General features: G+C 42.5%; 2 protein-coding genes across 2 annotated transcripts in view; one reads left to right on the plus strand and one right to left on the minus strand.

The window, feature by feature from the left end:
* The window catches only part of LOC139310059 (uncharacterized), a 649,177-nt gene that overhangs the window by 522,727 nt on the left and 100,707 nt on the right, over positions 1-25,743 (minus strand).
* On the plus strand, positions 6,089-14,360 carry LOC139312001 (zinc finger protein 271-like). The gene is made up of 2 exons (XM_070936517.1): positions 6,089-6,148; positions 12,110-14,360. The coding sequence occupies exon 2, from the start codon at positions 12,481-12,483 to the stop codon at positions 14,281-14,283; it is 1,803 nt and encodes a 600-aa protein (XP_070792618.1). The 5' UTR covers positions 6,089-6,148; positions 12,110-12,480; the 3' UTR covers positions 14,284-14,360.

A 25,743-nucleotide genomic window follows, 5' to 3' on the forward strand; every position in this document is an offset into this window, starting at 1 on the left:
TAACAATAAAAATAAACAAAGAGAAATGCCTAACTTATAATGATTTACTCAAAACAATTACCTTTCTATTATTTCACCTCAATCTTTTTTTTTGTAAATCTTTTTTCCCAACATAAACATAAAAAAGAAATTTTTTTCAAGAACGAAGTCTTGGTCCAGCCACAAATGGGTACACTAATTTAACAAATGAGAACAAACAATTTTAACATAAATTCCAACGTCTTAATAAATCTTTCTATTATCTCATCGTACATCCTAATCTCCTACTAAGGCAGAGCTCATTTTTATATGCAATTATAAATTCAATTATAAATCAACATTCAATACCGCTTTATCTAATTTTTTTTATCCCTTGCTCCTTTTAGCCAGAACATTAAACACAAAGACAACTTATTCTATTAATCTATATATTTACCTTACAATTTTATCACCACAAATCTTAAATTCCAAATGTATACAACTCAATTTTTATTTCAATTTATTAATCAAAATTTCTTTCTATTTTTCTCGTTTTCTAAACCCAATTCTTCCTATCATGTTCTTAAACTTTTTACACAGAGATCTCAAAATTTACCCTTTCATTTTAATTATCACCCAACATTTTCTTTTTCACCCCTTATTAATAATTATTCAGTATATTCTCTCATTCTCCTCCATTACTCCACCTATTATTTGGCTGATTTCCAGCATAGCATATTTTGGCTGAGTTTTCAGCAGTTTTCAGTTTTCAGGAGGAGGAGGTCTCCTCGAGAGTAAGGATTGAGGCTAATTGAGGCTTAATCTTATTTAAGTCGCATGCAGTTAGTAATTTGTTGCTGGAAACAACGTGTAATTATTATAGACCACTTTGTAGAGTGAGTGTCTTATCACATCTTGTTTTCTGGGCTGGTTGCCAACCTTTGTTGGACTTTGTTTATTCTTGGTATTTTATAACTTTGGTAAGGACTGTTGCACGGAAAGCCTGCATTCTGGAAAGGAGTCTGTTTGGGATTAAACGGAGTTTTTGGAACTTGGTGTGTGTCACAATCCTTGGGAATCCGGAGCTGGGGCAGAACAGAAACACTGTTGATGGTGGGAGCCTCCCAGAACAATAAGCAAGTTAGAAGGACATAAAGTATGCTGCAGAACAAGTTAACCAAGGTCTCTTTGGGGTGGCACTCAATGCCTGATGATTTAAAGGATTAATAATTGCACGTTTCTTGACAACAACTGTCATTTCTTTCTTCAGGGGGAAGGAAGTGAATAACAACAACTGTCATTTCCTTCTTCTTCTCTCTCTCCCCCTCCCCCCCCCCTCTCTCTCTCACACACACACACAACACACACACACCCCTGCGGACATCGTAAACATCTCAGTGAGAGCAACATGACTACTCACCAGCAGGCAATAGGGAGGAAGAGAGAAAAAAGGGAGAAGCACAAAGGAAGAGAATATTGTGGCCAAACCTGCCTCATCTGAAGCAACCAAATGACCTCAGCATATATTAAGCATGCCAACAATCACTGTGTTGAACCCAACCAAAGCAAGCATGGCTGAGACGATACAATCTCTTAATGCAAAACTTTAATGAGTACATCATATCGGCAAAAATGAGGGCAAAGGCAGATCTGACTGTTTCCTGCGTAAACCCACATAGTTAAAGTTCAAGTTTTCCCTCTCCCCTATTAGGCCAGGTCACATTGTCCAGTGGAGACTTCTAGTATTGTTGTGAAAAAGTCTTTTTCAGCTCTGGTAAACACCTGACGCTTGACACACTCTGCACAATCTCTATACAACTATTGAGGTGCAGGAGCATCTCAGAGATTAGTAGTGAATGTAACTCAGTGGTCTGTGTGGATAATCACTGTGGATGTTCCATGACTGAGTGGAGAACAAAGAGTTATCTGCAGTGGTGGGATTCAGTTTTTTTAACAACCGGTTCTGTGGGCGTGGCTTAGTTGGGGGTGTGGCTTGGTGGTCATGTAACGGTGGGTGTGGCTAGCTGGTCATGTGACAAGGTAGGCGTGGCTAGCTGGTCATGTGATCAGGTAGGCATGGCTATCTGCATAGGGACTACTCAGAGGGCTGAAAAAAGTCATTTCTGACTGGTCCTCGCACTTTTGACCGGTCCTCGCACTTATGACCATCCTCACATTTATGCCCATTGCGGCATTCTTAACCATGTCACTCATTTCACAACTGCTTCTCTTCACCATGGTGACAAGATAGGGCAAAAACGTAAAATGTGAGGACAGTCGTAAGTTCGAGGACTGGTCAAAAGTGCGAGGACCAGTTAAAAATAACTTTTTCAGCCCTCTGAGTAGTCCATATGCACAAAAGGACTACCCGGAGGGCTAAAAAAAGTTATTTCTGACAGGTCCTCGCATTTTTGACCGGTCTTCACACTTATGACTGGTCATCATTTATGCCCATTGTAGCATTCTTAACAACCATGTCACTCATTTCACAACTGCTTCTCTTCACCATGGTGACAAGATAGGGCAAAAACATAAAATGTGAGGACAGTCGTAAGTTCGAGGACTGGTCAAAAGTGCGAGGACCAGTCAAAAATAACTTTTTCATCCCTCTGAGGAGTCCATATGCATAAAAGGATACAGCAATAGAGAGGGATGAAGGAAGGGAAGGGAAATTAGAGTAGGATTGAGGGTAAGAAAGGGAGGAAGAGAGGGAGGAGAAGAAGAGGGGGGGAAGAGAAAGTAAGAAGGAAAGAAAAGGGAGAGGTGGTAGGTTTGAGGAGAAAGATTGCTGTACAATAAAAAAGATGAAAGGAAAGAAAGCCAACACCAAACAAATATAAAGATATTAAGATAAAGAATGAATTGTTAAACTTTAAAGAATAAAAGAGAATAAATATGAATAAATAACAATAATTAGAAATGCACATACAAACATACAATGTATTTTCTTTGAACAGAGTATTTGGCCGGTTCACAAATTTAAACAGTGTTTAGTCATTTCAATTAAATTTACAATTTCTATATTTCCTTTTTGCCATATTTATTCCTCATCTATTTTTTTAAAAAACCAATATTACCCTTCATCCTCATCTCTAATCTTAATCAAATTCAATTTTTCAATTTTTCCCTTATATTCTATATTATACCCCTTTCCCATTGTCATCTATTTTTATATCCATCCTCACATTGGTTAATTATGTAATATTACAGTTCTTTAATACAAATTCAACATTTTAATATAAATCAATTAGTTATATAACTATCTTTTTTGTATATTAATCAATATGAACATGAATATTCCAATTATTTCCATGCAATCCAATTTCTTACAAATCAATTATATATACCAATAATAAACCAAATAATTTCCCCCATATATTCCTCCAAACTACAACTTAACCATTTCTGTTTTCAACACAATATACAATTAATAGTATCTCAATTATTACAATTCCCTAGTTAAACAGAGCTTTTTTTCTTTTTGTGTTTTAAAATCTTGAACTCTCCTCTTTTGCCCTAAATTTCCCATTGTTTGCAGTTTTGCACCTACCTTTTTTGGTGAGGAAAAAGAAAAAGAAATCTCTGCCTCATTTTGTCACGTTGCAGCAAAGACTCTGCTTTACTTTCAGTGTCACTTTTTCAGCATAGCTAGGCTAGGGGAAAAAAGATCTGCTCCAGCACTCTTTGCAGATAGCAATAGAGCCCTGGCAAATCAGCTGAGAGTGGGGAGGCCGATCTAATCAACTTGTGCTAATTAACCGATGCTGAAGCTGAAGGGGCTGTTTTTTCTTGCTGTTTGCTTGCAAGGAGGTAAGTGCTGCGAGGCACAGGCCAAAGGGTGGGGGCCACCCTCCTTGCCACTTAGGCTCCCCTGCTGCCCCCTTGCCTCTTACCACCCCCTAAGGCATTCCACCGCCCCCGAGGGGGCAGTACCACCCACTTTGGCAACCACTGGCTTAACTACTTAACTACTTAACAACCGGTTCAACCGAAGTAGAATCCCACCACTGGGTCTACCCATTTATTTTTGCAGGCATCGGTCTACTCATTTGTTTTCTTTTAACACTGATCAGCTGTAGGGCGGCCCTTTGAAGCCCCGCGGCAGCTGCAAGGCCAATAAAATTATAAAAAAACACCGAACCATTTGTTAAATTGCTGGCTCACCCACCCCTCGCCCAGTGGTGTGGAGGGGCGGGGCAAAGGGCGGGGCGAGCCAGCAATTTAACAAACGGTTCGGCTGAACCGCCTAGAACTGGCAGAATCCCACCACTGGTTATCTCCCTGCTCCTAACCCACATTTCACCTACACCATTCAAAAAGACAGGTTACAATGTTTTTTACTAGGTTGCATTGCATGTGATCCCTTTGCAGAAAGATAGTCAGAAGGACAGTCCTCGCTTACCGCTTACTACTCAGCCTTCAAAATGACACTGGTGCTGAAAAAGTAGAGTTACAAGTGTTCCTCAAAGTGGTGGCCATCACAGTTATTTGGGGGTAGCACTGGTTTGCAATTATGTGTAAATTCTGCACCAGAAGGCGGGACAAGAAATATTGGATGAAAACTAACCAAGGAGAGAAGCAACTTAGAATTAAGGAGAAATTTCCTAACAGGGAGAAGAATTAACCAGTGGGACAGCTTGCCTTCAGAGGTTGTGGATGGGTCATCACTGGAAGTTTTTAAAAATAGACTGGATAGTCATTTGTCTGAAATAAGGTCTCCTGGATCCAGGCGTGTTAGAGAAAAGTTATTTCTCATTTGCTGTGCCTATTAATGGCATTTGGAATGGACAAGTAAATAAGCCAATCAGAAAGCGGCTAATGGGTTTGAAACTCCCTGGCTTTTATATTCCCTCCCCTAACTGTCACTGTGACAGTATAAAAGGAGATTCCTGACAGAAAACTATTGTCAGTTAGTAGTCAGTTGTCAGAGGGCAGCTCTGTAGTTCTAAATGTCAGGTGGAGGGCAGTTCTAAAGGGCAGTTCTGCAGTCAGTATGCAGTTGAAAGGCAGTTCTGAAGACAGTTAGTCATCAGTAGATGGCAGTTAGGAGATTTCTGATTAGGGATCAGAGGTAGATCTGATGTATTAAAAGACTCCTTCTTCTGAGGAAGAATAGCCAGAACTATAATCATATAGAGTGATTACATATATATATATCTGACAGGATATTTAAGAAAAGGAATGACATACTATTTAGTATTTGAATAGATATTGTTTTTATTATTATGTAAATAAAAACAGTTTATTGTGAACTGCTAGTAAGTCTCAGTTGTTATAGTAGATTGTTATAGAGATAAGGTTTTATGGTACATTGATTTAACCTCCACGACAAGGAGGTTGGACTAGAAGACCACCAAGATCCCTTCCAGCTAGCAACCGACCTTTGCAACTGAATCAAGTGAAATAGTGAAACGTGACGCTACTTAGCTTCGTTTTTGGTGCCTATGGGTCAGTCTTGATGCCTGGCCTTGCAGTTTCTTTGGCAAGGGTTTTTGGGAGGGGGTTCCCCCACTTTCCTGCTTCCAAGGGCTGAGAGGACTGGCCAAAGTTGGTTTTGCCCTTTAGGTGGGACTGGAACTGAGCGTTTCTCTGTCTCCAACCTGGTGCCTTCACCACTACACCAAACTGGATCTTCTCCCTCCCCACAAAACATACCAATTGACCTGTTCCTGCTGCGCCCACAAGCCAATTCAAGGATGCAACTTTCAAGATGAATCAATCAGAATAGATCTGGAAGGGATCTTGGTGGTGTTCTAGTCCAACCTCCTTGTCGTGGAGGTTAAATCAATGTACCATAAAACCTTATCTCTATAACAACTGAGACTTACTAGCAGTTCACAAGAAACTGTTTTTATTTACATAATAGGAGTCGAAAAGGACCTGCTGCCATGTAATCAGTGAAAACCTCTTCCAAACGCTTTGGTGGAGATCGGACAAAGCGTGTTTTTCCACCTCCTGTCGCTAGATGGCGGTCAGGCAACGTCTGTGCCTAGAAAGCCATCCACACTTCAAAGCAATCCGTGCTTGAGCTTGAAAAAGGAGTTTTTAAACCATCGAGTACTTCATTGCTAGAAAGGAGGGGATGGGAGGAGAAGCGCAGAGAACTTCCTCTTCCGGATGGCTCATGGGAGAAAGTTGGTGTGCAGAGCGGATTTTCTGCTCTTCCCGGGGTCGAAGCAGCAGCTGGCAGGTGAGTTGAGGGCTGCAGGTGGGAGCAGAGTCCGGGAGCAACTTGGGCTGGAAGCGGAGAAGCAACTGGGCTGAAGCCTCTCAGCTGCTGCTGCTGCAGGTTCCTTCCCTCCCCAAATGGAAGCCCGCTGGTGCTGCAGGCTGGGAAACTGGTGGCTGCAATTTCTGCTGGTGGGAAGCTTGAAAAAGCCTCTTTCAAGTGGAGGTTGGTTCTTTGGGAATGGCTTCCCTCCAGAGGTTGTGGCTGCTCCGTCACTGGAGGGTTTTGAGGGGAGATTGGACAGCCATTTGTTCTGGATGGAATAGGGCCTCCTGGCTGAACAGGGGATGGACTAGAAGACCTCCAATGTCCCCCCAACTCAATTATTATTTTATGGACCTGATGTTTTCCGGGCAACAAGATTGGATTTATGTGTCTCTAGTCGTTTCTGGGTTGTTTTACTTCCATTTCTAGCTAACAAGCACCGTGTTTTCCTATTAGTGCCCCCATCCATGTATTCACCAGGTTCAACTGTGCTTAACCCAGCACTTTTTTAACAATAGCTATTGGATGTTTTGACTGTTCAGTGTATTTATTTATAAAAAGTATTTATTTATTGTCCACCAACCTTACCATGACACCACTGTGGGCAGCTTAGAGTCATAATATATATATATGTACACATGAAAACCTAAATAAATTGTAGGAGGAAAAATCCAGTCCGGTTCCAAGCCAGGAGAAAAGAGCTGGAAATAAAATGGTGGCTGATTGGAAAGGATTCTGTTTACTGATGAGCAGAACCAACAGCATCATGTTGTTCTGGGACAGCTGACAAAATGGAGTTGGGATAGGTGGGCTTTTATACATTCTTTGAGGTTGTGCAATGTAGTCTTTTGCTATTCTAATGGTCCTGGGTTAATCCTGTTATGTCCTAAAAGTCCTCCTTAATCCCATCAACTGGAGCTGAAGGTGTTTTGTTTGTGAATAGATTGTCCCAATCTTTCTTAATGGGCACCAAATATCCATCTCTAAAGACTGTTAGGGCTTCTTTCTGCCTTTGTTAAGATTTTTTTTCTCCATTTTTCCTTTGGGGGAAATATAATATTCTGCCTCTCTTAATATTTTCCAAAATATTTCATTCTTCCTGAGGAGGAGGGGGCTTCTCACAAAATTAATATCGAAGATTAAAATCAAGGACATATTTATTTATTTATTACATGTATTTATATGCCGCTATTCTCCCGAAGGACTCAGGGCAGCGAACACAAGTTAAGAAACATGTACAATAAAATCCCATTTTAAACCAAATAACTAATTAATAATTAATAATAAAACCCGGAATCAGAGTCAGCCTATTTGCTTAAACAGCCAAGTCTTCAGATCCCAATGGAAGGAGCGGAGATCAGGAGCCGTCTGGAGCTTGGTAGGTAATTTATTCCAGAGGGTGGGAGCACCCACAGAGAACACCCTACCCCTGGGCACAGCAAGATGACATTGGCTCGCCGTCGGAACCCTGAGGAGAACGGCCCTATGTGAGTGAACAGGACAGTGAGAGGCAGGCAGGAGAAGGTCCTGCAAATATCCCGGACCTAAGTCATGTAGGACCTTATAGGTGAGAACCAGCACCTTGAAGCGGACCCGGAGAACCACTGGTAACCAGTGCAGCTCATGCAGGAGGGGTGTTATATGGGAATAACGAGGGGCTCCCGTAATAACCCGTGCGGCTGCATTCTGGATCAGCTGGAGTCTCCGGGTGCATCTCAGGGGCAGGCCCATGTAGAGGGAATTGCAGTAATCGAAACGGGAAGTAACCAGGGCATGAGTGACTGTGCGAAGGTCATCTCGGTCCAGGAAAGGGCACAACTGGCACACCAGGCAAACCTGTGCGAAGGCCCCCCTGGTCATGGCCATTAGATGGTCTTCTAGGGACAGCCGAGCATCCAAGAGGACACCCAAGTTGCGAGCCCTATCAACGGGGGCAAGTTTTTCCCCATCCATCAAAAGTGATGGGGCCTCTGAACCCCGAGATGCTGGCATCCACAGCCACTCAGTCTTGGAGGGATTGAGTTTGAGTCTGTTTCTGCCCATCCAGGCCCGTACCGCCTCCAGGCAACAGGACATCACGGAAAGGGCATCTCTGGGGTAGTCTGGGGTGGAGATGTATAATTGGGTATCATCAGCATATTGATGATATCTCACCCCAAAGCCACGAATGATCTCACCCAGTGGCTTCATATAGATGTTAAAGAGTAGGGGGGAGAGAACCGACCCCTGAGGCACCCCACAATTTAGGGGCCTCGGGGTGGATCTCTGCCCTCCTGCCCATACAAACTGAAAGCGACCCGAGAGGTAGGAGGAGAACCACTGTAACACAGTGCCTCCCACCCCCAACCCCACAAGTCACTGCAGTAGGATACCATGGTCGATGGTATTAAAAGCCACTGAGAGGTCAAGTAGGACCAGGATGGAGGAACAACCACCATCCCGAGCCCACCAGAGATCATTCACCAGAGCGACCAATGCCGTTTCCGTGTTGTGTCTGTGTCGGAAGCCCAATTGGTACGGGTCAAGGTATTCCGTTTCCTCCAGGAATTGTGGGAGCTGTTGCGCCACTACAGTCTCAACAACCTTCGCGATGAAGCGAAGGTTGGAGACGGGATGATAGTTATTAAGTGAGTCTGGATCCAGGGAAGGCTTCTTGAGGAGAGGTCGAACCACTGCCTCCTTAAGAGAGGCAGGGAAGTTCCCCTCTCTCAACGAAGCGTTGACAATTGCCTGGATCCAGTCTCTAGTCACCTCCCTGGCAGCTGAAACTAACCAGGAGGGGACAAGGGTCCAATAAGCAAGTGGAGGAACTAAGTCTGCCCATAATCCTGTCCACTTCCTTGACAGAAACAGGGTCAAACTCAATCCAGATATTATTCTCAAGACCCACCCTAGTCTCCCGATTGGATTCTGCCCAGTCAGAGTCCAATCCGATCCTGATCTGAGCGATTTTATCATGCAGAAACTGTACAAAATCCTCAGCTCTGCCCTGTAAAAGGTCTTCCCTCGCTCCCTGATTGAAGAGGGAGCAGGTCACATGAAACAGGGCCGCTGGGCAGTTTTCTGCAGATGCAATGAGGGCAGCGAAGTAATCTCGTTTTGTCGCTTTCATCGCTACTAGATAAGACCTAATATGGGTTCATAACTGTGTTCGGTCAGATTCAGATCAGGAGGGCCTCTAGGCTTCTTTTCCAACGTTTCACTTCCCGGAGCTCCATGGAAAACCAAGGAGCGATCCGGGATCTGCGTCAGGTTAGAGGCCACAAAGGTGCAATTCAAGGCGTCCAAGGCGTCGGTAGCCACCCATTCCCAGGATGCCACCAGAGCCTCAGCTGAATCGCAGGATTGAGAGGTGGGGAATGTCCCAAACTCCTTCAAGAACCTTTCTGGATCCATCAGGCGCCTGGGGCGGAACCATTTTATGGGTCCCGTCTCCCAGCGGCAAGGGTTGGCAGATTGAAAGTCCAGTCTAAGGAGGGAATGGTCAGTCCATGACAGGGGAGTGATGGAAAGTTCCCCCTTACCATGACCATTTATCCACTGCCCAGAGAGAAAAACCAGGTCGAGAGTGTGTCCTCCCCTATGAGTTGGGCCCTGAATAACCTGAGTCAGATCCATGGCTGCCATGGAGGCCATGAACTCCCAGACTGTCTCAGATGACTCGCCGATAGAAGGCAGATTAAAATCTCCCACAACCAAAAGGCTGGGGAGTTTGAGTGCCACTTCAGTCAAGACATCGAGCAGTGCGGGCAGGGCTGGGGCAACATAGCTGGGAGATAGGTATGTGACCAACAAGCCCGACTGAACTCTAAGATCCCACTTTAATAGAAGAGACTCACACCCGCCTATCTGAGGGACAGTGACCTCCTTAGGACTCAGACTTTCTCTAACAACCACTGCCACCCCCCTGCCCCTTCCCTGGTGTCGCGGCTGGTGCAGGACACGAAAGCCTGGGGGACATAAATCAGAGAGAGGGATTCCCCCCTCTTCCCCAACCAGGTCTCTGTGATACAGGCCAGGTCCGCACCCTCCTCATCAATAAGATCTCGTTTGAGGAGGGCCTTATTCATCACAGACCTGGCATTCACATATACCAGACGGAGACCTATATGAGGAAGGAGGGGTGGAATGGGGGTGAGGGGGATCTACTACTCGATCAAGGACAAGCATAGGTAGTCGTCACTTACCATTGGTTCACTGAGCCTTTCAAGCTAAAATGGCACTGTAGAAGCAGACATAGTTATGAAGGTGCAGGAAAAGGAGTTGCACCAATATGGATTCTGGCAACTGATGCACTTTTATATCATGGTTTCAATATCCCAGACTCAATCCCGATATGTGATCCTTAACAACCCACAATGATTTCTTTAAGAACTGCATAGGAACATATGTAAATTGGCACTGTCATTTGAAATCATGGTTCATGATCGGGCTGCTTAGTGGCACAGATGCTAGTCCCAACTGCAAGTTAGTAAGTGAGGACTACTTCAATTGGGATGTCACCAAAGGGGTTGTGGAAAGTATTTTCTGCCCTTACTGGAGCTCAGTGCTTCCATGGGCAAGAGGCTCTAGGCATCATTTGGTTAGTTAAAGCCCCCACATCTGTAAAGCTAGTGCCATGCAGATTGATAGGTGTGGCTCAATAAAATAAAAGACAGAGTCCAAGTGTGTGTGTTGATAAGCCAATGCATTTATTTGTGTGAATAAAGATGGGTCCCTCATAAGAAGGAAGGAACCCAGAACATAGCGCAAGGCAGATATTTATAATTTTTTTGCTTTCACTTCATTACATACAGTAAGAGGCAGCTGGCACACAACAGGTAAAATATAGAAATATAAATTATAAAAATTATAAAAATAGCCATGCATGCCTTCTGTGGTTTTGATCACATGCCTAATCCACAGGCTAGTGGTTTCCTGTGAAAGTTTCCATGGCCTCAGAAGCCTGTTGAGGTCTGAACTTCAGCTTTGCCATCTCAACATGTGAGCAATCATCCAATTCCTGATTAACAATAGCTCAGAAGGTTTGAGATGTTTTTCAAACTTGAAAGACATGGATTATCTTCATATTGTAGATGTGTGTATTTTTTATTTCCCTCTGAATGTATATATCTGCAAATGTATAATCTCTCCCCAAGACTTCCAGATAAACAGTCATGTGAAAAAGAAAGTACATTCTCCTTGACTTCTATTTTATATATCGGGACATAGTAAAAATCAATTGGTCCTTAGAAATTCTTAAAATGGTGAGAACGATTAATCAGCAGAACAGTTTGCCTTCAGAAGTTTTGGTGCTTCATCACTGTAGACTTTTCAGAAGAGTCGTCAGAGCCACTTTTCTGAAATGATATAGGGTCTCCTGCTTGAGCAGAGGCTGGATTAGAAGACCTACAAGGTCACTTCCAATTCTGTTATTCTCTTCTGTTCTGTTGCAATGATATTTATGATACCCTGATAAGTAAAACGATAGAAATGAAGGAGGGTGAACTTTCTTTTTTACTGGACTGTATTTGAAAACAATGCTATGCATAGTTGCATAGTCATAGTGTCCAATGGTCTCTGAGCTTTCTTTTTTAAAACAAACCTTTGCACTATTAAGAATTTGTGATTGATCTAGTCAAGAATTGAATTTCATCACTGCTTGGATATTCGAACTTGGATCTGGGTATTCTTCCATAAATCAAATAAATCATGATTAATGTAAGAGCTTATTGGAGCATTGGAGCATGCTTACTTTTTCATTGTAATGTAAATGTTTTTCTTTTTTTCTCATCTTCTGCAGCCATTTCATGCACAATTAAAGATACATTTTTATTTGAATCTTATAGACAAAGAGGATGGCAATAAGAGCATTCTGGACAACTGAGGATAACAAGCAACATTGAATAGCAAAGCAAATAAGTCCAGAAATCACAATATTTTCCATTTCCTTCACAGAGCCTACAATTCTTCACCTTCCTCAGCAAGTGAGAGAGAGACGAGAGAAAATCAAGAAGATTTCTAGCTGGGAAAAGTAGGGTGTGAAATTCAAGCATACGTTACATGAAAAGTCAAGGGAGATTATTGTTCCATTGAGCAAAAGAGGGAAATATCAGGAAGTTACTGGGGAGAAAAAGGTCAATTGGAAAACCACATAGAGCAGACAGTGTTGCAGGCCTCGCTCTGGGAGCAAGAAAACAGCTTGAATCAAAGCAGCGCTAAACAAGGGATCATCCATATTTTGGACCTCCTCAGAAATATTAGTTGTGGAAAAGCCCCATAGAGGTTCCTCTTGTGGGAAAGATACGACTTGCAAATTACAGCTGATTATGCCTGAGAGGATCCCGACTGGAGAAAAGCCATATAATACTCTAAATGTAGCAAAACCTCTAATCAGAACACCTCCATTGTGGTTCTTCGAAGGATTCACACAGGAGAGAAGCTCTACAAGTGCTCCCAATGCAGTAAATGCTTTAGCAAGCATGGCAACGTGGACTCATACCAAGGAGAAACCGTTTCAATGTCCTGATTGTGGGAAACATTTCAATAGAAATTCCAACCTCATTAGACACCAGAGAATTCACACAGGTGAGAAACCCTTTGAATGTCCTGATTGTGAGAAAAGTTTCTCTCAGAATTCCCAGCTCATGAGACACCAGAGGACTCACACAGGTGAGAAACCCTTTGAATGTCCTGATTGTGAGAAAAGTTTCTCTCAGAATTCCCAGCTCATGAGACACCAGAGGACTCACACAGGTGAGAAACCCTTTGAATGTCCTGATTGTGAGAAAAAATTCACTACCAATTCCAATCTTATAAGCCACCAGATGATTCACACAGGCGAGAAACTCTGTAAATGTCTTGAATGTGGGAATAGTTTCAGTCGGAATTCTGACCTCGTTGCACATCAGAGGACTCACACAGGAGAGAAACCATTTGAATGTCCTGTTTGTGGGAAAAGTTTCAGTCGTAATTCCAGCCTGATAATACACCAGAGAACTCACACAGGTGAGAAACCCTTTGAGTGTCCTGATTGTGAGAAAAGTTTCAGTACCAGTTCCAGCCTGGTGAAACACCAGAGGACTCACACAGGAGAGAAACCGTTTCAATGTTCTGTTTGTGGGAAAAGTTTCAGTGAGAATTCCAGCCTGGTGATACACCAGAGAACTCACACAGGCGAGAAACCATTTGAATGTCCTGATTGTCAGAAAAGTTTCAGTACCAGTTCCAGCCTGGTGAAACACCAAAGGACTCACACAGGAGAGAAACCCTTTGAATGTCTTCACTGTGGGAAAAGTTTCAGTCGTAATTCCACACTTGTTCAACATCAGAGGACTCACACAGGCGAGAAACCCTTTGAATGTCTTGATTGTGGGAAAAGTTTCAGTCAAAATTACTATCTGGTAATACACCAGAGGATTCATACAGGAGAGAAACCCTTTGAATGTCCTAATTGTGGGAAAAGTTTCAGTAAGAGTTCCCACCTTATTAGCCACAAGAGGATTCACACAGGAGAGAAACCCTTTAAATGTCCTGACTGTGGGAAATGTTTTAGTCAGAATTCCCACCTTATTAGCCACCAGAGGATTCATACAGGAGAGAAACCCTTTGAATGTCCTGATTGTGGAAAAAGTTGCAGTAAGAGTTCCAATCTCATTAGCCACCAGAGGATTCACACAGCAGAGAAACCCTTTGAATGTTTTGATTGTGGAAAAAGTTTCTCTCAGAGGTCCCAACTCATGATACACCGGAGGACTCACACAGGAGAGAAACCCTTTAAATGTCCTGATTGTGGGAGAAGTTTCAGTCAGAATTCCAGCCTGGTGAGACACCAGAGGATTCACACAGGAGAGAAACCCTTTGCATGTCCTGATTGTGGGAAAAGTTTCAGTCAGATTTCCAGTCTGGTTAAACACCAGAGGACTCACACAGGAGAGAAACTGTATGAGTGTCCAGAGTGTGGGAAAGATCTCAGTACTAGGTTTAACCTTCTAAATCATATGCTTATACACATAGGGGAGAAACCATTTAAGTGTCCCAAGTGTGGACGGTCCTTCAGGCAACATTCCAGCCTTATTGCACACAAGAAAATTCACCTGAGGCCCCAAGTGATGAGTGTAGAGAAGGCTTGAATTTCATTTCTAACGTCCCATTGTAAGTCCAGCTGAGAAACTGACTATTTAATTTTACTACAAATTCTTTTTGTAATGGTATTTGCCTGATTTTTTTGTAGGCAAATATGTAATGATATTAGGTGGGAAGGAGAAAGGAAGAAATTGCAACATATTAGTTTGATAATGGCTATCTGGCCATCAGCAGAAGAAGTTGCTGGATATTTATTTTTACAGAAATTGTGCAATTATGTAAAAATATTTTGGGAGTGTTCTTTGCATTTTTACCATGGTAGATGATATAAATGCCACATACAGAATCCCAGCCTTTTTCTTCCTTGCTTGATCCGAGATTTTTAGCCTCAGAATTTTCCAGCCAGCATCTGTTGGGATAGGAGTACTCAGACTATAGTTAGAGATTGTGGCTCCACATATAAGGAGAAAGCGAGAGGAGAAACATTAGTAAAGGAGTTTAAAAGTTCATTTTTTCCTAACAGCTCTAGGAATTCAGTGCGCCAAGCATGTCTCTTCAGATTGTGTCAAGAATGAGGCACGCAAGTGGAAGATACCATATGAATAGCAAATATATTGGGGGAGTTTGGGGCAGTGACAAAAGCAGTGTAAAATTTCAGATGTAAAGTCTGTTGTTCCTTGCAAAGTGACCTTCATTGAGAAAAGCTGTAGGAATATTGAATTGAGAAATGGGATAGTGGTTTTGAGCACAGGATCTCCAGGTTCATTCGCAACTCCTGTTGTGAACTCCTTCACTTGCAGGTGCCTCCTTATTAGCCTTTGAGGGCTTAGGTGTGAGCAGCACCAAGGAACTGATACTTTTGTGGTCTCCGCCGCCGCTTGGGGAGATGTGAGGAAAAAATTGTACAGTAGATAATGTTTAATTTCTAAAACAGCGTAAGAATCATGAATAGCTTTTGAGAAAGAAAAATAAAGGAAAGTGTCAGCATTTCTGTAAACATTGGAAGAATGTAATGCAAAACCTTCTTCCCAACACATGGAAGATGTTTCCTGTGCTTTCACTTCTCTTCCAGGGCTTAATTTTTTTAAATCATGTATCCTTCAAATATGTAGATGGATTATCCTGATTTTGCTGGGATTGGAAGACACCAAAAATTCCAAGGTTGTTTGTTTCACCAACACAATTCAAACACAATTCATTTCATGTGATACCTTTGCAGGACACCCAACAACCAGGCCAAGTGTGTGGAGAACCAAGAGGCTCTTGGCCTGTGTCTTCAGTCCAAGTGATTTAGAATTTAAACATGTGCAAAATTTCTAAAATTTAAAATAGTAAAAATATATTTAATCAATTTTCCTTGTTTTCTTTCCTTGGTGTCACATTTTAGTACACCATTTTTATCATTTCTCATCTTACTATAGTTAGGAGTTGGAAATATGATCCCAAAGCCTCTGACTCTCGGGCTATATATGTAACAATATCAAGCAAAATTAAATAAAGCCAATTTAAGAGTTAGAAGGGATGGTCTACAGGGCCAGGTCAAAAGCCATTAGTTCCCACTCAGAAGAACAGTCCATTTCCTCAGAATCAAAATTTGAAGCTCAGATTGAAAGGTGTAAATGGTTGCTGAAGGTCCTGCTTCAGGCACAAAGCCGTCTCAGAGACTTTGGCCTGTCCAGTCCTCTCAGGCCTTGGAAAGGGGAAATCTTCTATCAAAAAACTTTGCCAAGGAAACTGCAGGGAAATGGGAGTGCAGGATAACCGGTAGCAGTCATGTGGCTTGGGTCGACGAACCTGTAGCGACCACTGGCTGGCCACACCGCTGAACCGGTCCCCTCGGTCACCACTCGCTCACCCTGCCTCGTTTCTGCAAAGGCAGAGCCTCCTCCTTGCAGGGTGATCCAAAGGGGAGGGGGATGCTGCAGAAAAGGGCGCCTTCCCTCTGGGCCTCCCGGACTGGCTCCGCAGGGCTTGGGGCTCTGAAGCAGTCCACTGGCTTCCCACCCGGCTACCTGCCTGCTATCTTTAACTGCCGGTGCCACTGTAGGAACTCGGCCCGCAGAGTCTGGTGTTCCGGGGGAAGGAGGCTCAGCTTCGGTGCCACTTCCCACTGGCGAAGAAGCAGAGCAAGAGGTGCGGAAGTTGGCAGCGGCTGGCGGGGTGGCAGCCCCCCGTGTGGGGAGAGGGCCAGGTCCAGCTATGCCACCACGGAGCCCGCGGTACTTTCCCTTTGGGCTGGGTGGCGGCGCTTACCTGGGCGGGCCGGTGCAGGTAGCTCTTCATCTTGCTGAAGATCAGGTTGCTGTACTTGTAGTTCCGCAGCCGACTGGAGTGGAACATGGTGTGGGTGGAGAGGCCGATGCAGCCCCCGCCAAGGCCACCCTGGCCAAGCGATTGCTGCATCTCCCCAGCAACATGTGCCGGGGCCAGCTTCACCGCCTCCGTGTGTTGCACGTGGAAGAGACCACCGCTGCTGCTCTTGCTGCCCTCCCTGCCTGGCTGCAGACATCCGCCTGCCCTCCGGGAGCACCACTGCCATCGTTTGCTTTCGTTTTGCGGTGGGAGAAGGAAGAAAGTGAACGGTGGTGCATCAGTGCTCCACGTGGGCAGGCGGGTGTCTGCAGCCAGGCGGGGAGGGAGAGCGGCGAGAGTGGTGGGTTGTTCCAGGAAGAGCCTGGCATTTACCTCAGCTGCAAATGCTGAGATTTGAGGTCTACAAATTATGTTAAAGGGTGAGCTATTGATAGTTGCGTGGAAGGGAAACAAATTGAGTGGGACAGAGAGAGCGCGGGGCTGGACGTGGCCACTGGCATCATCCCGCAACGGCCTGCCTATGAAGACTTTGGCTCCGTGTGCAGCGCCAATGGAGGCTCGGGGATTTCAGGTGAGGAGCTAGCGCACACCCCAACCCTGAGGCATTGGCAACGAGCTAAAAGGCACTTCTTTACCCCTCACTCTGGGATTCGAACCCTACCCCTAAGTAAAGGTGACAGGCAACAGGGAGTCCTGTGCAAGTTCTGAGAAAGCCGGCTTTTGGGTTCCCAGGCCCCGTTTAAAGCCCTTTGGCCTCAGCAGTTCTACAGGAAGTTTAGAATGGGACTGGCCACCGAGGAGGAAAGGGCCCAGAGCTGAGCTTCCCAATCTTTAGGCAGCTTTGAGCACATTAAAAAAAAACAAGCCCTTCTTCCCGGATGCTTCTGTCCACTTTCCCACATCCCACCTATTGCTCCTTCTCAATCTGCCTGGACTTTTCCCCTCCCCTCTTTGGATCACCCTGCAAGGGGGGGGGGGTCTGCCTTCGTAGAAACAGGGTGGGCGATTTGTACAGAGGATTGGTGGTGGGGATGTGCGGCCCTCCGGGATGGAGAGCAGGGCAAGAGAAGGCTCTGAGTTTTGCTTGGCCAGTCAAGCCAGATGGCGGATGGAAACTCAAAGCGTTGGGGGCTTCAGAAGGGCAGAATGTGCTTCAGAATGTTCAGCTCCTGGCTCTATCAGTGAGTGATGTGAGTGATGTCAAGTTGGCCACGCCCACCCAGTCACATGATCACCAAACCACGCCCACAGAACCGGTAGTGAAAATTTTTGGATTTCACCACTGGACCTCTTGCTATCGAAACAACGATAAAAAGGAAATAATTCATGATTACTATGAAAAACTATATGATCAAGAGACAATTGATAAAATAAAAGAATACTTAGAAAAAGCAGAGTTAACTAGAATACCAGAAACAGTTAAAGCAACATTAGAAGAAAGAATAACAATGATGGAATTAACGGAAGCAATTAAAAGACAAAAGAATGGCAAAACATCAGGCCCGGATGGGCTACAAGCAGAGTTATATAAAATATTACAAAACTCCATAGGCAATTCAATGTTGGAAGTATTCAGTGAATTAATGTTAGAGGTGAAAGTACCAAATTCTTGAATGGAAGTATACATTACGCTCATACTGAAAGAGGTTTCAGACTTGCATCAGATAAAAAAACTATTGACCGATATCTTTATTGAATCCGGACTACAAAATATTTGCTTCAATAATAGCAGAAAGACTAAAGAGATTTTTAAATCAATTTATACATGCAGATCAAAATGGCTTTTTACCTAAGAGACAAATTAAAGATAATATGAGAATAATTTTGAATACACTGGAATATTATGAAGCACATCGAGAGAAGCAAATGGTACTGATTTTCTTTGATGCACAGAAGGTGTTTGACAATGTGAACTGGCAATTGATGCTGACAGAATTAAAAGTTATGGACTTTGGGGAGAGATCTATCAAGATGATGTAAGGCAATATACTATAAACAAACCGCAAAGATGATGGTAAATTACCTTTGAAAAGGACTGAAAAGGTTAACATCAGAAAGGCTACAAGACAGGGATGTCCCATGTCCATTATTATTTGTATTGACACTAGAAGTATTAAATAGAAGTATTAGACAGGATAAGGAGATAAAAGGTATGGAAATAAAAAAGGAAGAATACAAATTACAGGCATTTGCAGATGATTTGGTTTTTATCTTAGAAGATCCACGAGAAACGGCCAAAATTAATAGAAAGAATAGAAGAGTATGGCGAAGTGGCAGGATTGAAAATAAATAAAGAAAAAATTAAGATTTTAGTGAAAAATATTACAGAGAAACAGAAAAAAGTTAATGAAGAAATTAGACATTCAGATTACTAAGAAAGTAAAATACTTAGGGATTCAATTAACAGCAAGATGTGTAATGATTAAGGAAGATAATTATAAGGAGATACAACAAATCAAGATAGATTTGGAAAAATTGGAAAGTTTGTAATTATTGTTGATAGGAAGAATATCCACAATTAAGATGTATTCCCGAGATTATTGTACTTGTTTCAAACAATTCCGATAAGATTGGAGAAAAAAATACTTTGAGGATCTTAATAAAGTAATATTAAAATATATTTGGCAGGGGGAGAAAGCAAGAATTAATTTTAAAATGTTACAGGACACAATAACTAGATGAGGTTTTGGATTACCAAATTGGGAACTATACTACCAGGCAGCAATGTTAACATGGATGAAAGAATGGATTGTACTGAAAAGCACAAGATTATTGACATTGGAGGGACATGATTTGCAACTGGGTTGGCATGCCTTATGGTATGGGAAAAGTAAGATACATGGTTACTTTCAAAGACACTATGTAAGAAATGTTTTATTGTTAGTTTAGGAGAAAATTAGAGAACAACATTATTTGAAGATACCAGTTTGGCTTTCAACAATCGAAGCACTTGTTCATCCAAATCTATATATATAAAAGCGAAAACCACTCATGCTGTAATCACGAAATATCCAGAACCTACAAATTTGCCACGTATGTTCCTCTTGGCTTCTAGGTGCTCACTAAGAAAGGATTTTTCAAAATGACTATCAGAGCATTAGTATTTTCTATATTATAACACGTTCTGATGCTAATGAGTTACACGTTCTACTCCCTTCCCAACTTGAAAATAACTCTGGAGAGAACGGGATAGCATAGGACAGGCTTCTGTGGAGCAAGGCTGAGGGAGAGAAGGGGATAGAAAGCCTGAGGGAGAGAAGGGGTGTCAGAGATTGTAGATTTAATAGCTGTAAGCTGATGGAAGGTTGTAAGCGGAGGCAACTGAGAGCTGATGCAATGGGAATGATTCAGCATTTAGAATTGCCGGTTTAAGATTCTGATGGGGTCCACACAAGACTGTTACTGTTTTAAGAGGTGTCTATATATAGGTGACCATTAGAGGGCGTATCGTCGTGTATCTCATTGCTCTCCTTGTGTCCGTAGCTGTATGTTAAGGTATCTACCCTGTATATGTATGTATGTATGTATGTATGTATGTATGTATGTATGTATGTATGTATATATTTAGTTGTATATAAACCACTGTTAATTATCTAAAGGCTCTGTGTGCTGTGTTTTGCTCCTGGGTTTATCTCATGATACTAGTCACTCTACAAAACTGTGACAAGGGGATAGGATAGTAGATGTTTCTGTGGGGCAAGGCTGAGGGAGAGAAGGGGATAGGATAGGATTCTGTGGGGCAAAGCTGAGGGAGAGAAGGGGATAAGATAGGGGAGGATTCTGTGGGGCAAGGCTGAGGGAGGGCATAGGATAGGAGAGGATTCTGTGGGGCAACGTTGAGGGAGAGAAGGAGATAGGATAGGATAGGGGAGGATTCTGTGGGGCAAGGCTGAGGGAGTGAAGGGGAGAGGAGAGGCCAATCGTAACTACTCATTAATTTTCAAACTCCAAGTGTCAATTTATCAAGCCCCATCACATAGTTTCATAGCAAAGTACGGATATCCTGCTAGTATTTATTTATTTAATTTATTTATTTATTTATTTTAAAATTTGTATACCGCCCTTCTCCCTGAGGACTCAGGGCGGTGAACAGCCAAGTAAAAACATAAACTACAAACATTAAAATACAATTAAAAAGATATATATAAATTTGGCCCCATGATAGTATCACTAGTATGGGAAATATTGTTAGATATAAAGACATTTTGAATGAAAAGGGTGAGCTCAAAATTAAACAGGAGTTGAAAGAGCAAGGGATTGATATGGTTTGGTATACACAATTGCAAATACAATCTAGATATGAAAAAGATACTAAATTATATGGTTCTTATATGGATTTGACAGAATTGGATAAGATTAACAGGAACAGAAGAGAGGGTGATAAACTATAGCTATTTATTGGGTATCAAATTAGAAGAACAAGTGAAGAATGATAGCATGGGCAAAAAAAATTTGTTATACAATAGAATTAGAAAAATGGCAGCAACTATGGGATAGAAATTACAAATTAACAATGTCAACCACTTATAAAGAAAACTTGTATAAGATGTTTTATAGATGGCATTTTCCACCAGCAAATTGGCAAAGATGTTTAAAGACAAATCACCTAAATGTTGGAAAGGTCACCAGACATCTACGTTGTATTATCATATGTGGTGGAAATGTACAAAAGCCAAAAAATACTGGACAAAAATATAAACCTGAAATATTTTTGTTGGGGATTTTTCCAGAAGCTTATAAGTAAAGAGAATGTATACTTGATTATCCATGTAATAACTTCAGCTAGAATTATATTTGCACAAAATTGGAAAAATGAAGAGATTCCTACGGATGAGAATGTGATTAGGAAAATATTAGAATGTGCAGAAATGGATAGGTTAACACTTGCAATTAAAGAGAATGAATAAACTGAATATTATATTGTATGGGAACTATTTTACAGATGGTTAGAGAATAAATATGCAAGTTAGAAATAAAAGTAGATTAGTAAAATATAGAAAATATATTAATAGAATTAAATAAGCTAAGAAGAGAATTGTTATAGCAGTAATGGCTAACTTTTTGCCATCGCAAGCCAGGAGGGGGGGCAGGGGAAGGTCACACGCGTGTGTGGCCACATTGATAATTCTATGCGCCCTGCCCTGCGCATGGGCACGCAACCCCCCCCTCCCCACCCCGCTCCCGGCATGCAATGGCCTGGTAGGCCGTTTTTTCTTTCTTACTTGGTTCCAGATCCTCCCTATTTATCTGGGAAGGGCGAAAACAGCCTTTCTCACTCCTCGGAGGCCCTCCAAAGGCCTGAGGGAGTGTGAAAGGCTGTTTTCACCCTCCGCAGATGCACAGAGAGGATGTGGAGCCAGGTAAAAAGAAAAATGGGCCTTCCCCACCCCCAACCCCAGCCCCTCCGGAGGCAGGAAACAGCCTGTTTCCCTACTTCTGGTGGGCCCAGAAGGCCCAAAAATCAGCTGGCCGGCGCGCGCATGCACCCCAGAGCTGAGCTGGTGTGCCCACTGATATGGCTACGCGTGTCACACGTGGCACACGTGCCAGCGGTTCGCCATCTCGGTGTTATAGTATTAGATAAGCCATGTTTATCAGTATTAAGTTAAAAGCATACAAATCATGAACATGGCTGTAAATTTTAATTGTTATTACACAAGACATTTGTACCCAGATGACACGCTGTTTAATGGAAGATGGATTGTTTGTATTAAAATAAAATAAAATAAATATTTTTTTAAAAAAGAAGTTGTGCTTCATCATTTGAGGCTTTTCAGAAGAGACGAGAAAGCCACTTGTCTGAAATGGGGTGTCCTGCTTGACCAGAGGCTGGATTAGAAAACCTCCAAGGTACCTTCCAATTCTGTTATTCTCTTCTGTTCTGTTGCGATGATGTTTATGACACCTGATAAGTAAAACCACTAGAAATCAAAGAGTCTGTACTTCCTTTTTTATTGAACTGTATTTGAAAACAACCCTCTGCATTGCTAAGAATTTGTGATTGACCCAGTCAACAAGTGAATTTCATCACTGAATGGATATTGGAACTTGGATCTGGGTAGTCTTCCATGTGTCAAATGAATCATGATTAATATAAGAACCTATTGGAGGATTGTGGCATGTTTGCTTTTTCATTCTAATGTAAACTGCTTTCCTTTTTTTCCTCATCTTCTGCAACCATTAAAGATACCCTTTTATTTGAAGACAAAGAGGAAGGCAATAAGAGCACTCTGGACAACTGAGGATAACAAGCAATATTGAATAGCAAAGCAAATAAGTCCAGAAATCAAAATATTTTCCATTTCCTTCATAGATCCTACAATTCTTCACCTTCTTCAGCAGGTGAGAGAGAAACTAGAGAAAATCAAGAAGATATTTCTAGCTGGGAAATGTAGAGTGTGAAATTCAAGCATACGTTACACGAAAAGTCAAGAGAAATAATTATTCCATTGAGCAAAAGAGGGAAATATCGGGAAGTTACTGGGGAGGAAAAGGTCAATTGGAAAGCCACGTAGAGCAGAGAGTGTTGCAGGCCTCGCTCTGGGAGCAAGAAAACAGCTTGAATCAAAGCATCACTAAACAAGGGAGCATCCATATTTTGGACCTCCTCAGGAATATTAGTTGTGGAAAAGCCCCATAGATGTGCCTGTTGTGGGAAAGATACAACTTGCAAATCACAGCTGATTATGCCTGAGAGGATCACGACTGGAGAAAAGCCATACAATACTCTAAATGTGGCAAAACCTCTGATCAGAACTCCTCCGTTGTGGTTCTTGGAAAGACCCACACAGGAGAGAAGCCCTATAAGTCCTCCCAATGCAGTAAATGCTTTAGCGAGCATGGCAATGTGGACTCACACCAAGGAGAAACCGCTTGAATGTTCTGATTGTGGAAAAGGTTTCAGTCAGCATTCCACCCTTGTGACACACCAGAGGACTCACAAAGAAGAGCAACCCCTTTGAATGTCCTGACTGTGGTAAAAGTTTCAATCATAATTACAGCCTGGTTCAACACCAGAGGATTCATACAGGAGAGAAACCCTTTAAAGGTCCTGACTGTGGGAAAGATCTCAGTATTAGGGTGAGCCTTATAAATCATGCCGGTATACACACAGGGGAGAAACCATTTGAGTGCCTCAAATGTGGACAGTGTTTCAGGAAACCTTCCACCCTTATCGCACACAGGAAAATCCACACGAGGCCTCAAGTGATAAGTGTAGAGAAGGCTTGAATTTCATTTCTAATGTCCCATTGGAAATCCAGCTGAGAAATTGACCCTTTAAGTTGACTACAAAGAATTTGTAATGTGGAGGAGGAAAGAAAAATTTGGAACATATTACTTTGATCATGGCTATCTGGCCTTCAGCATAAGAAGTTGCTGGATATTTATTTTTGTAGAAATTGGGCAATGATGTAAAAATCTGTTTTGGAGTGTTCTTTTCATTTTTATCATGGTAGATGATAGAAATCCCACGTACAGAGTCCCAGCCTTTTTCTCCCTGGGTGCCCTTGAGATTTTCAGCTCCAAAATTTTCCAGCCAGTATCTCTTGGGGATTGGAGCATTCAAACTATAGTTAGAGATTGTAGCTCCTCATATAAGGAGAGAATGAGAGGAGATGAGAAGTAGCAGGGTTTCAAAGTTCATCTTTTCTTAACAGTTCCAGGAATTCAGTGCACCAAGCATGTCTGTTCAGATTGTGTCAGGAATGAGGCACCAAAGAATTCCAAGTTTGTCTATTTCCCCAACACCATTCAAAAAGTCAGGTTACACTTTTTTTTAGTAGATCTCATTACATGAAGGACACCCAACAGCCAGGACCAGGCCAGGTGTGTGTGGAGAATCCAAGAGGGTCTTGACCTGAGTCTTAAGTCCAACTGATTTCAAATTTAATTATATGCAAAATTTCTAAAATTTAAAACAGTAAAAATATATTTAATCAATTTTCCTTTTTTCTTTCCTTGGTGTCATATTTTAGTGTACCATCTTTATTATGTCTCATCATAGTTAGGAGTCGGAAACCCTTGCAACGATCCCAAAGCCTCTGAATCTCACATGGCTATATAACAATATCAAGCAACATTAAATAAAGCCAACCTAAGAGTCGAAGGGCATGGTTTACCGGACGAGGTCAAAAGCCATAAGTCCCCACTCAGATGAACGGTCCATTTCCTCAGAATCAAAATTTGAAGCTGAGATTGAAAGGTGGAAAGTAGGTGTTGTTTGGAGGATACTGGCTCTTGAAAGCTGCAGCCTTGAATTTGGAGCTGGAGTAGCAGGAACAACTGAATGTATAGATTTTGTGGGGACGAAGAAAGCCCAGTTTGGTGATCACCACGCTACAGCCTGAGAGACGCTCATTTCCAGTCCTGCTTTAGGCACAAAGCCATCTCAGAGATCTTTGCCTGTCCAGTCCTCTCAGGCCTTGGAAAGGGGAAATCTGCTTTCAAAAAACCTTGCCAAGGAAACGGCAGAGAAATGGGAGTGCAGGATAACTCCCCAAAACCTACTTTTGCAACTGAGCGAACCTTGAAGAGTGAAGCTTAACTTACTTAGCTTCTCAAGATTAGGGAATACCGTAAACACCACCTCCCTAATGAAGGTCTTGTTTGTGTGCACAGCTGCCAAATGATTTCCAGCTTCATCCTATCAATAGAATAATGAAACATGGACCAATAGCTGGAAACATCCACTCTCCTTGCTTCCAAATCACGTCTAGATAGGAGATATTTTATCTATCTGCATCCTTGCAGAACCTAAATCTCACTAAAGGAAAGAGTTGCTCTAAGCAGCCTTTCCAATCTGTGCAGGAGTTAGACTTCAGTCTTATTACTCCCAAATTTTGGGCAAAAGACTTGGAGGGCATCAGTTTGCAGAAAGCTGATGTATAGATTTTGCACTTTCTTAGGGGTGACTCAGTGGAGATCCAAACCTCCCCAAAACTTTATGGCTGATTTCTTGTGGTTCCCAAGGATTTAGGACCCAGGAGGATCAGTGGGTCAGAGGCTCAAAGGGAGGCAACTTCATTCGTACTGCCCAGAGATGCTTCCAAGCACACTGATGCTAAATGCCTTGTGTGTCTATAACTTTGCATACACCGAAGTCTCCATTAGGTCAAAGCGAGAAAGTCACATACCCAGCAGGGCTAGAAAAGGGGACTTAACAGGAGTAGATGACTTGTCTATTTGTGGTAAGA

This window comes from Pituophis catenifer, unplaced genomic scaffold (assembly GCF_029215685.1).
Source record: "Pituophis catenifer annectens isolate HBS135680 unplaced genomic scaffold, rPitCat1.0.hap2 SCAF_2, whole genome shotgun sequence".
In the NCBI taxonomy this organism is placed as follows: Eukaryota; Metazoa; Chordata; class Lepidosauria; order Squamata; family Colubridae; genus Pituophis; species Pituophis catenifer.

Coding starts and splice junctions, on each gene's coding strand:
- LOC139312001 (XM_070936517.1), top strand. CDS start 12,481: ATGCCTGAGAGGATCCCGACTGGAGAAAAGCCATATAATACTCTAAAT.